The 18463-nt window shown below is 41.4% G+C and overlaps 1 protein-coding gene across 1 annotated transcript in view; it reads right to left on the bottom strand.

The window, feature by feature from the left end:
- LOC138528107 (short transient receptor potential channel 2-like) overlaps positions 1-18463 on the bottom strand; it is a 236174-nt gene that overhangs the window by 23900 nt on the left and 193811 nt on the right. Inside the window, exons 8-11 of the mRNA XM_069639559.1 lie at positions 11512-11604; positions 8913-9105; positions 5288-5415; positions 4089-4158 (exon numbers count right to left, since the gene is read on the bottom strand). Coding sequence (XP_069495660.1) covers positions 4089-4158; positions 5288-5415; positions 8913-9105; positions 11512-11604 — 484 coding nt within the window. The remainder of the gene's footprint in view (positions 1-4088; positions 4159-5287; positions 5416-8912; positions 9106-11511; positions 11605-18463) is intronic.

Genomic DNA, 18463 nt, shown 5'->3' with positions numbered 1-18463 from the left:
TAATTCACAAAACCCAAGAAAGGGTAAAACAAATGAAAACAAACCTGAAAACAAAACAAACGATTGGCCTTCTATGGCAAACGGTCACAACTAAAAAAAAAACAATAGAATAAGGAAGTTGGAAATGGATCCGTTCGCTGTGCCTCATGGAATACTAGAGGATTTCATCATCTGTTCTCAAAGGAAAGCTCTTTCTTGGCCAAATATGATCTCATTTGCATCCAAGAATCATGGCTGTGGGAACCTCCAATATGTGAAGGATATGAAGTTTACTTCAATCCGGCAAAAAAGGGACTGAAAGGCCGACCGTTTGCAGGCCTTTTGGTATTAAAAAAAATTGATAGCCACTTGCAAATACTCAAGCATGAAGTTCCAAATCCTTACGTTCAAATATTGAAAATAGCCTCTACAACAGAAAATCAGGAGGAGATGGCCAAATTGCTATTGATTAATACATATTGGAGGGAAAATATGCCAAACCCAGGGTCATATTTAAAACCTATCACGAATGCCATTGACAAGTCCATGACGGAGGAAGAAGATCAGCTAATACTGTTGAATGGTGATTTAAACATCAAGCTCCTAGACAAAGGGGGCCAAATTAAAGAGATTGAAAATCTTTCAGGAAAAGAAAGCCAATGGATGAAGGAAATGGGCATACGGGATATGATGATGTTAAACAGCCAAACAAATGGCGACCTCATGGGGGCCGACACTTGGCATAGTGGAAAATTAAGAGCATGCCTGGACTATTGTTTTGTGGGAAGAGATACGCTTGTCTGGATAAAATCATTTCGAGTCATCAAGCAAGCTAATAGTGACCACTCTCTTTTGGAAACTGAGCTTGCATGGGATTCAAGAGCTTTCTCAAAGGGAGAAAAAGTGATGGAAACAGAGATATCGTGGGGAAGAAACAGGCTGCGACTCAAAGATCAGATTATACCAACACTGGCGCAAGATTTCAAGGAAGCCGTAGAAAAGGGCGAGGAGGTGGTCGACTATAAATGACTGTTTAAAGCTTATGAGATCAAGTACGATTCATCTAAACTGAAGCAGGTCAGAGTGAAACACGCCTTTAATGAACTTGTAGTCGCCAGACGAAAACTATACAGAGCTGACCTCAGGCGTATAAAAAGGACACACAGCCTAGAGAAATGTGAACTGGAAAGAAAATGCCGACAAACCTACAAGAATTGGCTGCGATCAACCAGATACCAAAGAACTCAGGGACGCGGAACAAATGATGGCAGCCTCAGCAACAAATAATACGAAAAGTACCTGGGATCTAATTAACAACAGAGATTCAAATCAATCGGCCATAGGTATCAACCAAGTCTCTGAGAAAAATTGGTTCGACCACTATACTGCCCTGTTCAAAGGGAAGAACGAGGAAAACGTAGTTGAGAAAAGAATAGGAAACGCTGCCTGGGCATTGAACTTCGATAGAGAAGACATTCAAATACTCATCAAAAAATTAAGCTCTTCTAGGGCTGCCGGTCCGGACGGCGTTGCCAACAAGTTGTTGAAAGAAAACGTGGAAGGCTGGTCTGACCTAATATACGCGCTTTTCAAACAAGTAGCGAGAATCAACCAAATTCCAACTACGTGGACGGAGGCCTACATCGTGCCTATTTTTAAAAAAGGTGACTGCGGTAATCCAAGAAATTACAGGCCGATTGCGCTACTAGACTCCATTGGCAAGCTTTTCGCCTCCATGCTCTTAAGGGATTTAAAGAACTGGTCAGCTCAAGCCGGAATTTTGGACGAGAGACAAACTGCTTTTGTGAGTGGAGTGGACACTTGCCTCAACCTGTTCCTGATCAATATATTAAAAGCAAAGGCCCTAAAAGGAAAAACAACGATCTACTTGGCGTTTATAGATCTCGAACAGGCGTGGGCAAAATTGAGGAATTGGGGATGCCCTGTGGACCTATTGGAGGCAATCCAGGCACTGTATACTGATACCTCAATCCAGGTTCAAATTACTGCAAATGGAGGACTATCAAGGCGGATCAAGACAACCCGAGGTATCAAGCATGGATGTGCCCTCCCCCCTTTTCTCTTTATACTCTATATGGCTGACATGAAGTCTTCACAAGATCAGATCCGGGCCTTCCCACCGAAGGTAAATGGCATAGAGATACCATGGATGCTATATGCGGATGACGCGGTGTTTATAGATCAGACGCCGATAGGTCTTCAGCGCAGGATTGAGGCTTTCAATGACTATCTTAAAGCCAATGACATGAAAATAAATGCAAAAAAATCCATGATTTTGACTATGAAATCAACCCGCTGAAAGAAACTAGCAGGGAAAATTCAGACTTGGTCATTGGAAAAAGAAAAACTGGCAGTAGTGGATACCACGATCTACCTCGGGGTAAGAATTAATAGGAACTGCAATGAGCAGGCCCATTATACCCTGATCAGAGAAAAACTAAAAAGTCTGGTTAATCAAGGTCTACTTCTACATCGTAGATATGGAAAATGTTCTCTGTTGCCGATTACAACCTTCTATAAGCAAAAGGTAGTGGCCGTCATTACATATGGAGCCGAGGCCCTTATAGCCCTAAAATGGGAGGTCTGGAACCTATGCGAAGCCTATTTCTGGCAAAAGATCTTGCGCCTTCCAAATTCGCAACCCTTGGAACTTATAAGATCGGAACTAAGACTGCAATCCATCACTTCAATCACGACGTGGAAATCACTATCTCTTTATAGAAAGTGTATTTTGGACAATCCACCTTTGCCATTTAAATCCTAGCAAAGCCAGGGGTTTTCAGTAGTGATACAATTCTCCAAGACTGGAAAATGAGATGTGAAGCTACTTTAAAATACCTGGCGATCTCTGAAGACACCCTGAAAAATAACCCAGAAAAGGCTAAAAGAACAAATCGGGAAAAAGACTAGGAGGAAACACAGGAAAAGAAATTATCACGAGACCTATGTCATAATGTCATCTGGGAACGCAAAGCTCTGAACATGCTACCTCCATATTTGATGTAATTTCCCTCATAGCACTACCGAGATCTGCTTATGCGCTGTAGATTTAACATCTGGCACTCGAGAGAAATAAGGTGGCGAAGAAGACAAATTGACAAATCACTAGCATATTGCAGATTTTGCAGAAAGAAGGACCAACTGGAAACTATAAGGCATGTGATGTTTACTTGTCCGAACCTGGTATTGAAACGCCTGATGTACATGGGACATTATACGAGCCTTTTCTCGGAGGAGAAGGAAGAAGAGTACTGGGAAAGGCTCATCACAGCTGAGAAAGTGGGCCGTACTCTGGACGCATTGAAATTTGTTGAATCCTTAAAACTGGAGCAGGAGGAGGGGGAGCCTGAGGTGGATGTCACCCAAACAACTGGAGATTCTGGCCCAGGGGGGGTCATTTAGTGAATTTGAACTTGAACCTAATTTAGGGGGCTTCCACCTCTTTGAGGAGGGAATGTTAAAGGAATGTTAAAGGTTTAACCTTGTTTAACCAATTAAAAAAAAAAAAAAAAAAACAAGAACGGACAATGAATTGTCTGCATTAGAGATCATACAGGTGGATAGGTGTGCCCTCTTTGGATTCGGGTTGTTACACCCAATTTATTTGCCTGTGGCCAATTTGGCTGAATCTTTTTTTGTTGGTCATTTTGACAGCAAATATATGTGGGGGGAGACCCCCGCAGCCCTCCCCAAAGCCCCTTATATTATTTATTAACCCCAACCCACCGCCCACATAAATTTGCAGTAAAATAAAAACCTTCCTAAATTCGGTCAAATCGACCTTGGGCAAATTATCTGCGGTCAACTTGGGTAATACCCATCCTTTACCCCAAATCCTCCTCGCAAGAGGCATACACGAACATCATCTGTTGTCCCATGCAAGGTTAACCTTGCATCATTAATTTCACCCTCTTCCTGCACATAGTCAGAGACCCGAAGCCCTGTGACGTAGGATCCTGAAACAAAGGTCACCAACATGGTGCTAGCCATGTCAACAAGAGGTCAGGGTGATAAGAATAGCACAATCTCATTGGACTTTGTTTAAGGACGTTGGAGGAAATAGCACAGTTGTGAAAGAGAACACTTACAATGGATGGGATAGGAGGATAATCTTGCTTCTTCTTCGGATTGTAGCAGCAAATGAATCGGAACACGCCTCTGAAAAAGTGAAATCATGCTTATTTTACTACAGTGTTCTGTGTGAATTGAGGTTGGTGGCTTCAGCCTGGTCCCTGGCAGCAGTGAATTCCCATGATCTGTGCTCACTCTGCAATCCTGTGATCCACTTTCAGATCAACAGGAGAATCCCTTGTGAAAAACCCGACACGAAGAAGCATTCGGGCTCTTCACACTGCATTTACCATGTTAATAAAATGACGGTTATGGTCTCTGGTTTCTAAGCAGCTATGCGAACACAAAGAAGTCGGTGGGTCACATAAAACTATTACGATAATTTGCTCCCTGCCTTCTCTCGCTACATGCTATCTAATAGCTGCCAAATTTAACACACAAAAATCACACATTTTGGGAAAATATTTGATCTATTTCAGATTATTGGTGTACAATATATACAGTCTTGCTCTTAAAAGGTACATGCCAGCTATATATAGGAATAGTATGTATAGAGTAAAGGAATATTCTTTTGTAAGCACCAAGGCAATGTTTAATTTGGCATGCCTGTCACTGATTTGTTATACATTTTCATACACACATGCTCGAAATTGTATAGCCCCTTGTTCAGTAGTTACAGAAACAATGTATGAAAAGGAGCAAAACTAGCTTTCAACAAATGAACGAATTACAAATTGCCCTACTCACTAACCATGTAGGAGGGTTAGGTGCAACTATAAAGTAGGAGGGGCGGGAAGTGATTTCCACAATATATGGGGTAAAAGAGACAGAGAAAATCGAAATAAAAGAACAACCCTGCATTGTCAAAGGGCTGGAAAAAACAAGTTTGGTGGTCCCTCATGGAAAATATTTGTAAACCACTAACAATTCGGAGGAATCCGTTAGAAAGCACATTATAAACATTTTATAATATTATGAATAAATTCAGCCAAATATATTTTAGAAATGAATTGATTGTGATGAACTTGGTGTTGCCCTGGAATGTGAACTAATGCTCTTCTGCAGCCTGGCCTGCTCAGGTCTGCAGCCCACTGGCTCACCGATGCAAAGAAGCCCCCACACAGGCATTGAAGGAACACAGTATTGATGAAGCCAAGGCATGTAAAATCAAGCAAAACAATACAACAAAGAGGAAATAATTAAAAGGCAGTCTTACCTGAGCAGGTAGAAGAGTGACTTTGGGGTAGGAATTATGTTGAACGGGACGGGCAGCGTAAGGCCTTCTCGAAAGTAGGATAGGTACAGCTTCGATCGAGCAAATTTCCACTCCACGTCAGCATCATCCTAGAAGGAAGAGCAGAGCAGATCCAGATGCTCCATAAAACCAAACACAGGCTGTTATTGCATGAATAAGTGAAGCCTAGGGTAGAGTCAGGGTGGAAGGCTGACATGCCATGAAGCTTAAGGTGTCGCATGGTAGTGTTGCCATCTGTAACAAATTATCATTTAGACACATGAACTTCGTCTTGGTTTTTGCTCAACTCAAGCATCACTACACGTAAAGGACTGTCACAATGAACAGAAAGAGGAACTGTGGTAAAATCCTGTAGTAACATGAACGATTTCCAAGTAAAATCGTTTCATAAAACAAGTCACAAACTATTCTGCTAGGAACGAGGCTCCAAGCCAGTGCTTAGTATAGAGTCTTAATCAGCCAGTTAATAAAGGTGTCACTGGTTGGGAATCACCAAAGCAATGAGGCAGACGTTGCTGAAAACCTTATCACTGTACTTTTCCAGACATTGATTTACCCTACAGACTTCCCAGATACTAGAAGTGATGCTCTGCCATAAATCTTGCAGGAATATGCTTAGCTTAATTTGATATCAGCTTTCAATGCAAAGGCAAAGCCTGCAGTCCCCATTGTGGCGAATCTGAGGATGTCGTCTCTTGTTCCCTTGGGGGAGACCTTTCCCATGGGACCAGAGCAGTGCATCCACAGTACAATAGTCCCCCTGGGGGTGGTGCACAGAGGGAGGATCACATGGGGAAGGAATCCCCCTATGTGATTGGTGACGATCATCATCAGGGAATGCGGTATCAATCCGCTTTACCTCACCCTAGCTCTCTTCAAAGACTAAATCCTGCTATCCCCTCCCTCGATACAGCTAACATGTATAACTGTTAAGTTAGTACAACTTACCTACATGATAATGTTGAAGACCTAGATCGTATAGAGTATTATGCATATAGCCAAACTGACCTGCATAATTATACTAAACTTGCATATAATCCAGCCCACATGCATAATAACACTGAAAATGCATCTAGCCAAACTAACAGGCATAACACCATTGATAATGTGGTATTATGCACTCGTTCCATGGGCAACACCGTGGCATAATGGCCCGGCGGCCCCAGTTAACGGCCAGAGTGAAGCGAGACCTGTTAACAGGGGCCCGGGGCTTTACCCCCCCGGTGTTGCCTGTGGAACGGGTACATAATGCCATTAGCACCCCGATTACCAAAGCGGTAACCAAGTGTGCTAAAAAAAAAGGATGTTCATTCATTGAACAGGATGCGCGCCCTTCTTCCATTACCATGGAAAAGCGAGAGGCAGTGAAAATGTTGTGGCGGCAGCAGACGCTACAACAAACAGTTAAGAGGGGCAGGGGAGAGGAGTTGGGGAATAGTTACAAAAAAATGAAAGAAAAAACGGGAGGGTGGGGGTTTAAGATGGCGCTGCGAGGCAGGGTAGGCAGCCAGCGGGTTCTGTGAAATGCGTGCTGAGATCAGAGGTTTTAGCGCCCCCCACCCCGGGTGCTAATTGGAAATGTTTCCTTCTGCATTGGTGCCAAAGGACACAATGTATTCCTGCTTGCTGGGGGAAGTTAGTGGTGTAAGTTTATCTCCTTAAACGGGAACTCTCTATTTCTTACACTGAGTGCTTTGGTCTTGCTAGAGAATTGGAACCATTTTCTAAGGGTGGAGTGGGGGGTCAACCTGATGGAAAGTGGTATCCTTAACTCCGCCTTCACTCCCAGTTCACCATGGCTGTCTGTATGGGGTCTATGGATGTAAATGTTTCGGAAACTGCCACCTTAGGAGCGATGAGGTACCGTAGGAGTGAGTGTGTAGGTGCTCCAGTAACTGTCCCATTGGTAGTCATTTGAGTCTGTAAGAGTGGTGGAGGTGTGCGAGTGCTCCTGTAATTGCCCCCCCCCTATTAGTACAGGGGCAGAGTTGGCGTTTTCTGGGGATTCAATGTATACCTCTTCCGGGTCTAGCATCTACTAGCTTGCAGCGGCCCTAGCCCCTTTGACCAAATCCATTCTGGTCCCCTAGTTTAGGTAGGGGTCTTTGTCAAAGGATGCAAAAGTAAAATAATTTGAGGTTAAAAAAACAAATGTTCTGCATGATTTCTTGTCTTTATCACCTTTTCCCTTCTCTCATGGTTTGCCGGACTAAATGCTTGTATTCTTAAGCCCTGTCAGACAGTGGTAGAACAGCAGTTGCAGTGATAATCAATTAGAATCAGAGATGTACATTCTGCAGGATGTCTTTCATACAGGTTTGAGCATTATTGAATGGACTGAGACTCATAACTGTGGTAAATGCATATCCTGCTGCACCATACAAAAACATAACCGATTGAGTAACTGTTCCTCATCAAGACACTGAGCACACAGGTTTATGGATAACCACATACATGGGACAAACTTTTGGGGTGGTCAGGAAGGGTCCCAACGATGAAGAGGGGTTCATTTTGCGCACACCATATTTGTGACTGGGGGGTGCAACAAAATGGGCCCGATGTTACAATGTCATATATATCCAGTATAGTTCAATGTGAATGGGACATGTCACTTTAGTGTTACTTTGTGTTCAGGTTGATGCATATTAGATTTGCATGCGCATAGAAAGACAAATGCCAAAATATGGTGTGCTACGAAGTGGTTCGAAACTTGACGGCGAAGAGTTTTATAACGCACATGTGAGGAAGGGGGCCTGTGAAGAAGAGACAACAGTTATTAAACATGCATACACACTGAGATACGTAGGGAGTTTTTATAAAGCTACATGTAGTGTGCTGAGTATAAATTTATTAAAACTCTTCAGTCAGGAATTTGCAAGGCGAATTTTAAGGGGCTGGGAAAATACAGTACTGGAGGGTTGGGGGCCAGAGGAGGAGTAATGATTAACCGAGTAGATGGGCAGCAAAGAAACTGGCCAGGGGATTATGGCTTGGCAGTATCGCGAAAGCAGATGTAATCTATTTTAAGTGCATGGGAGCTTGCAGAAAACAGATTAAATTTAGGATTAAGAGGTCTCAGACCAGCTGGGACTTGTAATGAATTATGTTTGTATGTAAATGTTTCATTGTGTGATGATGTCATGACCTACCACGAACCAATCCTAAAAAGGAGTGTGCTATGCATATGACCTAAATATGGCAGTTAAGATTATAATGGCCAATGATAATGGGAGAATTGGAGAAAGACTGGATTTCTGTTGTATGAGCCTTGTCCAATCACATGTAGGGGGTGGATTGTAATAAAGTGTTTTAACTGCTGCAAAAATGTATATAATGTGTCAACATATGTGGTTCAGCGAGACTTGGGTTAGTTTGACTCTACAGCATCATCTAGCTCCTCCCTGGACGATTGTACAATAAACTTGCTTTACGTATTAAACGTGCATTCGCGTCTTAGGTGGTGGACAGCTTTGGGTTAAGGTGATTAGTGGCCTACCCCTACAATACCATATGGCAATAGGTGTCAACAGGTACGCTGTCACCACCTACACATATTTCAGTAATATTTGAGTGTACTTTGGCTGACCTCAATCTTCTGGAAGGAGTTGGTGATCATAGCGATCAGCATGTTAAGTAGGACGATGACCATGACAATTGTGAAGAGCCCGTACAGGATCCGGCCAGTAAACTCTGCAACCATGAAGTGGTTCATGTCAACAGTCGTTCGATCCACCATCTGGAACATGGTCCAAAACAGGAACTGGAAAGTCTCATTAAAGCTGTAAAAGATCAATTGGAATTATAAAAAGATAAAATGAGGAATATGAATGTATAACTCCTGTTCACCCTATCTTCCCTAGCCTTCCCTGGAACTACACCCTCTTCTCCTACAGCGAATTTGTCAGTGTACCCACAAACCCTTTAACTAAATTAGCCGATTACTACCTCATCCCAACCCAGCACCAGAAATGTAGCCCAAAGTATATTCCTTTTTAAGACACCGACCCTATTATCATCACAACAAGATGGTTTGACACTGTAAATCTCACTCATCTCACTCAGTGGCTACCATTAATTTCCCCTGTTATCTTTAAAAGGCATGAATCTGGTGCAAGCCAAACCACCAAAATAACCAGCCTACTTGACAAACAAGAAATCGTCTTTGGTGCCCTCAAAAAGACCATATTAAACTGTTGAAGATGTTTCTCTCCCTACAAATGTCCAGACTTCCACCGACAATGGTAGGGCCATTTAAGAGGATTCTCAGGAAAAACTCCCCTTATCTGGACCACTGACCAAACTGGGCTATTCTCCCTCTTAGACACCCCTGTTAAGTTAAGTGAAGTTGCTAGTGCAAACTTAACTTAAGCCACTACTCTTCCAAAAAACAACCGTTAGCATCTCATGTTTGCCACCTGCTTGTTCCTCACCTATTCTTTCCTTCTCTCGCTCCCATACCCAAAACTCTATAATCCAACCGTGATTAAAGCCCTCCTTTAGAATAGTGCAGAAATTAATCAAATGTAGAACATGCCTGTGCTTACTTTTTTACGATTCCCATCCACTACCATGCTGTCAAGAGTATTTCCTGCCCCGAAAACGCACACAAAGTTCCTGTTCAGGGTTCCTGCAGCCATGCATGAGATAATAATGCTGACAGTTGTCATTATTCAGATGCCACAAGAATATGTTGGTTATGATGGAGTGTGACTAGTTTTGCTGTGTCTGCAGAAACCAGTGCAATCTGTTGTAATCAGTAGGGCAATGATGGATGCCATTTTTGAAATGGCGGCCACCTCTCCACCATGCACATGGCAGAGATTGCTAAAAAAATATTCTGCATACGTGAAAGTAAAGCTGTGTTTCCGCACTCTTCCCCGTACATATGTGAATATCAAACTATCCGTCTCGTTCACGTGAAACACATTTCAGAATCCTGTGATAGACCCTGAAAGTGCGGATAGCTTTTTAACTAATATATCAAATGTTTCAATTGTCCAAAGAAATTGTTCCCTATCTTTGTAAAGAAACACAAACGGCTATATGTATTGGTTACAAAACACAATCATATGATAAAAGGGGATGAGTGCAGTTTTAATTCTATGGGCCTCATTACGACCCTGGCGGAGTGGGTTTACGCCAGCGTTATTCGCGGCGGACCCGTCCGCCCTACTACGAGTTTCCGTAGCGCCATGGAGCGTTTTCCGCCTGGTTTTTCCGGGCGGAGAAATCCATGGCGCTACGGGACCTTGTCGTTAATTACGCCACCGTATTTTGAGGTGGCGTAATTAACGCCTTCCCCACTCCCATTATACCCTATGGGGCAAAAATGGGAATGGGGAAGGGTAAAATGGGGGATGGGGATTTACCGCCCCGCCAAGGTCGGAATGGGGCGGAAAATCCGCCGACCCCCATGGCGCTATCGGCAGCTTTCCGCCGTGCTCCATGGTGCATTTTGCACCGCGATTTCCGCCAGGGTCGTAATGAGGGCCAATGTGTGAAATTTTGCAGAAATTCAGGATTCTGCCAACCGCAGATTGTTGAAAAAATTGTGTTTAATTACTGTGGAGGTGGGATTTACTGATGGAAGTGAACTTTGTTGAATAATCCACAAATGTCAAAAACATGTTTTTCTGCTAAATGAAATGGTACGAGAAGTACTGCATATGTTTATTTCACACATTTTATAAGTGACCCTTCAGGTTGCAGTGTATTTACAGCAAAATTGCATTTTGCAGGTTTTTTCCAGCAATTAATTAAAAGTAAATTTTGTCCTTTTCATATAATTGGCAACATTTTTTGGAGAACATATTTTTTAAATATACTAAACAAATCTTTGTTCCACATCTATTGTTTTAAAGATTTGTCATTCAAGGCTTGGTATATGTGCAACAAAAAGCCCTAAATAAATCATCTTTACTTGCCCTCAGTGGTTTTTCTTGCCATCAATGACCTATGCCCTATTTGCATGATATTCTGCCCCTCCCACCAGGATAACTCTGTTCTTGCCACCAGAGGAAGCCACCACATACCTAGAGAATTCCCATTCTAGTCTAAAGACAGCAAGAATGTTACTGTGGTTAAAGCACGTCCTCCCAGGTCTAGCTATCTTCCCATCATTAGAGATGTATGAAAATGAGCATTGATCATACTGTTTAGGCTACACACAGAAAGCTGTTACATACTTTCCCAACTTATCCGAGCCGGTGTAGTTTACATAGATGTTGTTGAGTCCACACAGGAAGGCGGTGAGGATGATCATGAGAATGAACATGAACCTGGATGGAGATGAGAAGATAGGAGATAATCAGTCACCAGATAACAGGGTGTGGGGGCTTAAAACCCTGCTGGATAAGGCTAAGTGAGGCAGTGATCACAGAATACGCTGCCGTAGCAATAGGAAATGTAGAGAAATTCACACATTGTCAGGAACAGTAGGAGAAGAACACACAATCAAAACGAATACAGGATATGGGGATCTACACAACCTATATGACACAATAAAAGTTATGCCTCACAAACATGGTGGCATCTTAAAACCATTTACTAGTCACCCGGTCACTTCAATTTGTAATACATTCACCCTATCGCCAGATGTGGGAAGCCGTTGTGATAGGACGGCTGTGGATTGAGTAAAAGTACCACCTCTGACTTCCCACACAGACCAATTGAAATACCTTGATGCCACATTGCCATATCATGGCCTTTCATTGCAGCATGTACCCTACTTCGATAAGGTGATCTGGCATATGTTGAAGGAGCTTGAATGATGGCACTCCTATAAACCTATATCTAGACACATAATAATCCAGGAAAGGGGTAAATTAGGTTAATGGAGAAGAGGTCATTGTCTGACTGCCGCCCATGTCATTTAAGGGTTGCCTGACCCTAAGTGGTTCATTAATATTCAGAGGCTTGGCCCACAGCACAATACTGTGCAACACTATGTTATTTACTAGGCCGTACAATGTGGACTTTACTGTGTAATTTAACATGTGATCCAAGTGGTGCATCCAATATACCCCACCTTATTTTCACTTCTTATTTGATCTGTATCCCCATTGACACCTGCACCTATTAGGAGAATAGTTTTTTCCCTCCAGCCTTACGGGATGGCACTGCAGATTGTTTAGAAGCTCTCCACTGGAAATATGTAGTAAATGGATTAAATAACAACATATATATATATGTATTTTTTATTTACAAAAGAGTTAAGACTAAAAATAATAAAAATTATATTGTTACCGTAACATAATAAAGTTGATCAATTAATCATTCTGAGTGTGTCTGATGTATATACTCTACATATCTGTATTGTACAGAAGCTGTACATTTATTTTGAGTAAATGTAATGTACATACTCTACAAGTCCATGTACATTGTATGTAGATGTAGAAGCTGTACATTAATTCTGAGCATGTATAAAGAACAGACTCTACATGTTCAATTAATACTTTATTGTAATCAGATTTGTCCATTAATTCTAGTTAGAATTGTGGAGATTAGCATATGTCACATCTAGATATAATTGTGGAGATTAGCATATGTCACATCTAGATATAATTGTGGAGATTAGCATGTGCCACATGTAGGCAGAATTGTGGAGATGAGCATGCGTCACATCTAGATATAAATGTGGAGATTAGCATGCATGACATGTAGGCAGAATTGTGGAGATGAGCATGCGTCACATCTAGATATAAATGTGGAGATTAGCATGTGTCACATCTAGGCAGAATTGTGGAGATTAGCATGCATGACATGTAGGCAGAATTGTGGAGATTAGCATGTGTCACATCTAGATATAAATGTGGAGATTAGCATGTGTCACATCTAGGCAGAATTGTGGAGATTAGCATGCATGACATGTAGGCAGAATTGTGGAGATTAGCATGTGTCACATCTAGATATTATTGTGGAGATTAGCATGTGCCACATGTAGGCAGAATTGTGGAGATGAGCATGCGTCACATCTAGATATAAATGTGGAGATTAGCATGTGTCACATCTAGGCAGAATTGTGGAGATTAGCATGCATGAAATGTAGGCAGAATTGTGGAGATTAGCATGCATGACATGTAGGCAGAATTGTGGAGATTAGCATGCGTCACATCTAGATATTATTGTGGAATATTAGCATGCATCACATCTAGTTAGAATTGTGCAGATTAGCATGTCTGACATCTGGATACAATGTGGAGATTAGCATGCGTCACATCTGGTTAGAATAATGGAGATTAGCATGCGTTACATCTAGATATTATTGTGGAATATTAGCATGCATCACATCTAGTTAGAATTGTGCAGATTAGCATGTCTGACATCTAGATATAATGTGGAGATTAGCATGCGTCACATCTAGATATTATTGTGGAATATTAGCATGCATCACATCTAGTTAGAATTGTGCAGATTAGCATGTCTGACATCTAGATATAATGTGGAGATTAGCATGCGTCACATCTAGATATTATTGTGGAATATTAGCATGCATCACATCTAGTTAGAATTGTGCAGATTAGCATGTCTGACATCTAGATACAATGTGGAGATTAGCATGCGTCACATCTGGTTAGAATAATGGAGATTAGCATGCGTCACATCTAGATATTATTGTGGAATATTAGCATGCATCACATCTAGTTAGAATTGTGCAGATTAGCATGTCTGACATCCAGATATAATGTGGAGATTAGCATGCGTCACATCTAGATATTATTGTGGAATATTAGCATGCATCACATCTAGTTAGAATTGTGCAGATTAGCATGTCTGACATCTAGATACAATGTGGAGATTAGCATGCATCACATCTGGTTAGAATAATGGAGATTAGCATGCGTTACATCTAGATATAATGTGGAGATTAGCATGCATCACATCTAGTTAGAATAATGGAGATTAGCATGCGTCACATCTAGATAGAATTGTAATGGATTAGCAAGCGTCACAACTAGATAGTGAGGCCACTTGCCAACCGTACAAAAAAATTCACCCTTCTGCATACACCTCTCAAACTCTGAACAAAACACAACCATATCTCTACAGCACAACAAACCGCAAGCACTTCACTACACTGCAACAACCACAACAACAAAAACATATGTTGCCTCACAAAACAGCATACGACGGCTACCAACCGAAAATAACACCTTAGCTCAGCGAATGGTGTAAACTGAACTGAAGCTGCCAACCGCACATCACAGCTCTCTTGCTCCTTTCTCCCGCTCAGTCCCACTAACATCCACCCACTCACCATCTTGCTTTACAGATCTGCCAGAGCGCCAGGGGACCACACAGTTGGTGATAGTGCGCTATATAAAAAACCTTTAACATAACATTAACAAATATATAGCAATAAAACAATTCAATAAAACACACAGAGACTACACAATTAGATGAGATGGAAAATAGCTAAAATTCACACTATGCAGACCAATAGCCCGCCTCAAAAGAGCTCTTGTAACAAAATGATATGAGCTGTACAGAAAAACAGTGCCATTGTAATTCATTATTAAAAAAGTGTGCATCTCGATAAAACCTAACATTATCTTTAAAATAATTATTTAAAAAATCCCTACAAATGTCCAAATAATGTGTACAGAGCAATAGAAAATGACCCAGATTTGCCACCATTCCAGTACTGCCATGACAGTTCCTGTCTATCACATTCTTGTCCCACACCTGTCTATCATTCAGGGGCAGCAAATTCAACCTAATCATCAACACTAACCTCCTGCATGCACCAGATTTAATGAGGGATACTTTGCTTCCACAAAACAGGGTGGCACATACACGTGTGTAAAGAGCAAGCGGGGGGAGCGTACTCACTACCCTCATACTCTGTTCCCAGTCTTTCCTTATTGCTTTCTGTGTTACCATGGTCACTAAATGAGGCAGGGACACATGATAGGAGGGATACCTACATGAAATACCCTATGTATCCAAAGGTTTATACCCCTCATTATACCAAACTTATTTGGAGGATGCAAGGGAACCCTCAATTTCCAGACCACCTCCTTCAAATTGGGGTTACTAGAGGCCCATAAGGAAATAGCAGGTGAATCTAATTGTTGCCTGTGTCTTGATGCTGATGATCCCAAGTTCTAACTGCAGCGCAATGTTGGGTGTACGTTGGGGATGTCTGACACATTTTTTCAAGATTCTATTTTGAATCTTCTCTAAGGTTAAACAATTGGAGTAGCCCCAAATCTCACTCCCATACCTGAACAGGGGGGGGGGCATGGCTTTATAAATATTAAGGCATTTGTCCACCATGCTCCCCACATACATATGATAAAATCTATGCAACCCCCTCTCAGCCCCAGCCTAGAAGTAGCCTTTGCGGCAATGGCCATTATATAGCCTGACCAGTTCCTGTACTTTGTAAGAAGTAAACCGAGATAGCAACATGAATTTAACCTCTCAATTTGTTCACTACTGAGTGTCCATGATGATTGATTTCGCCCCTTTTGAAAAATCAAGACTTTAGTCTTTGTCCTGTTCAATTTGAGCCTGTGAGCAGAGAAATATTCCTTGACATAGGAAAGGGTGCACTGCAACCACCCAGGGGTCAATTTCATCTGGGTTGCATCATCAACATACAGAAGAACTCCGGAGGCTGTGCCATGCAAAGAGGGCGTGTGGGGTGAAACTTGGGTCCCAATGCCTCAATGGTAAAACTAGAGAGATATACAATTAATAACAGGGCTAATACGCAGCCCTGCTTCACCCCCTTGTTTGTTTGAAACATGTTTGATATCCTTCCTGAGCACAATGCCTGCGCTGATGTAATCTAGTTTCAAGAGCAGTAGATTTATTGTGAGTTTGTGTAATATACATACTGTACATATATGTGTACCTGTTGTATATAAAAAGTATATTAATTCTGAGCAAGCATGACGTACTAGAGTATGTACATTTTAAATAGAATTTGTACATTCATTCTGAGCGTGCGCAATGTACATACTTTACATGTCTGCATAGTTTACAAGCTGTACATTCATTCTGAGGGTGCGTAATTTACATGTCTGTGTAAACTTTGTATAGATGCTATACATTTATACTGAGTTTGTGTAATGTACATACTTTACATGTCCGTGTACTTTTTGTATAGAAGCAGTTATATTCATTCTGAGCATATGCAATGGACATACTCCCCATGACTGTGTACATTTTGTAAACAAGCTGTACATTCATTCTGAGCATGTGTTATGTACATACTCTACATGTCCATGTACATTTTGTATATAAGCAGTAGATGTATTCTGAGTTTGTTTAATGTACATACTGTACTTGTCTGTGTACTTTTTATATAATCAGTATATTCATTCTGAGCTTGCATAACGTACATTTACTACATGTCTATGTATATTTTAAATAGAATTTGTACATTGATTCTGAGCATGCGTAATTTACATACTCTACATGTCTATGTAGTATGTAAGCTGTACATTAATTCTGAGGGTGCTTAATGTACATACTCTGCATGTCCGTGTACATTTTTAACAGAATTTGTACGTTCATTCTGAGTGTGTGTAATGTACATACTTTACATGTCTGTGTACATGTTTTTTACAAGCAGCAGATTGATTTTGGGTTTGTGCAATGTATATACTGTGCATGTCTGTGTACGTTTGTATAGAAGCAATATATTGATTCTAAGAGTGTGTAAAATACATACTCTACATGTCTGTGTATGCTTTAAATAGAATTTGTAGGTTAATTTTTAGCAAGTGTAATGCACATACTATACATGTCTGTGTAATATACAAGCTGTACATTCATTCTGAACATGTGTAATGTGCATCCTCTACATGTCCATGTATGTTTTGTATACAAGCAGTAAATTACTTTTGAGCATGTGTAATGTATATACTCTACATGTCTGTGTACTTTAAAATAGAATGTGTACATTCCTTCTGAGCATGCATAATGTACATACTCTACATGTCTGTGTACATTTTAAATAGAATTTGTACATTCAGTCTGAGCATGCATAATGTACATACTCGACATGTCTGTGTACATTTTTGATAGAAGTTGGCACTCATTCTGGGTGTGTTTTGTACATACTCTACATGTCCATTAGTATACAAGCATTAAATACATTCTGAGAGTGTGCAATATACATACTCTACATGTCTGTGGAGTATACAAGCTGTACATTCATTCTGAGGGTGCGTAATGTAGATACTATGCATCTCTGTGCACATTTTTGATAGAATTTGACACTCATTCTGAGTGTGCTTTGTACATACTCTACATGTTCATGTCCATTTTGTAGATAAACTGTATATTCATTCTGAGCATGCATACCATACATACTCTACATGTCCGTGTACATTTTAGAACAAATTTGTACATTAATTTGAACTTTGATGTGCTTGTGTCATAAGAGCTGAAGTCATAGGAGCCTGTGTCGTAGGAGTGCCAGTCATAGGAGCACTTGTCTAGCAACGCCTGTTGTAGGAGCATTGATTGTAGGAGCATCGTACAAGTGTGTTGTAGAAGCGTGTGTCCTAGGAGTGTGTGATGTAGGAGCGTGTGTCATAAGACCGCCTTTTGTATGGACAATGTGCCGTAGAAGCGCTTGACGAAGGAGGGTGTCATAGAATCGTGTGTCGTAGGAGCACATGTCATAGGAGGACATGTTGCAGGAGCATGTCCCTTGAGAGTGTGTCATAGGTGCTTGTGTCGTAGGAGCACATGTCGTAGGAATGCCTTTTGTAGGAGCACGTGTCCTATGAGCGCATGTCGTAGCAGTATGTGTCGTGGGAGCACTTGTTGTGGGAGTGTGTATTCTAACAGTGTGTTGTAGGACCATGTGTCGGAGGAGTGCGTGTCATAGAGGTCTGTGGTAAGAGGATGTTGTAGGAGTGTGTGTCGTAGGAGCACATGTCTTAGCATTGTCGTAGGAGCGTTGGTTGTAGGAGCTTGTGTACTAGAGCTTGTCGTACAAGTGTGTTTCATAAGAGTGTGTGTCGTAGGAGCATGTGTCATAGGAGTTTGTAGTAAGAGAGTTTGCTGTAGGGGCACATGTTGTACCAGTGCATTCCGCAGGAGGGCTTGTCATAGGAGCACTTGTAGGAGCGTTTGTTATAGGTGCACATGTCATGCACTTGTCATAGGAGCATG

This window comes from Ambystoma mexicanum, chromosome 7q (genome assembly GCF_040938575.1).
Source record: "Ambystoma mexicanum isolate Mex_15411 chromosome 7q, UKY_AmexF1_1, whole genome shotgun sequence".
NCBI lineage: Eukaryota > Metazoa > Chordata > Amphibia > Caudata > Ambystomatidae > Ambystoma > Ambystoma mexicanum.
This window is presented reverse-complemented; position numbering and strand designations above follow the sequence as displayed.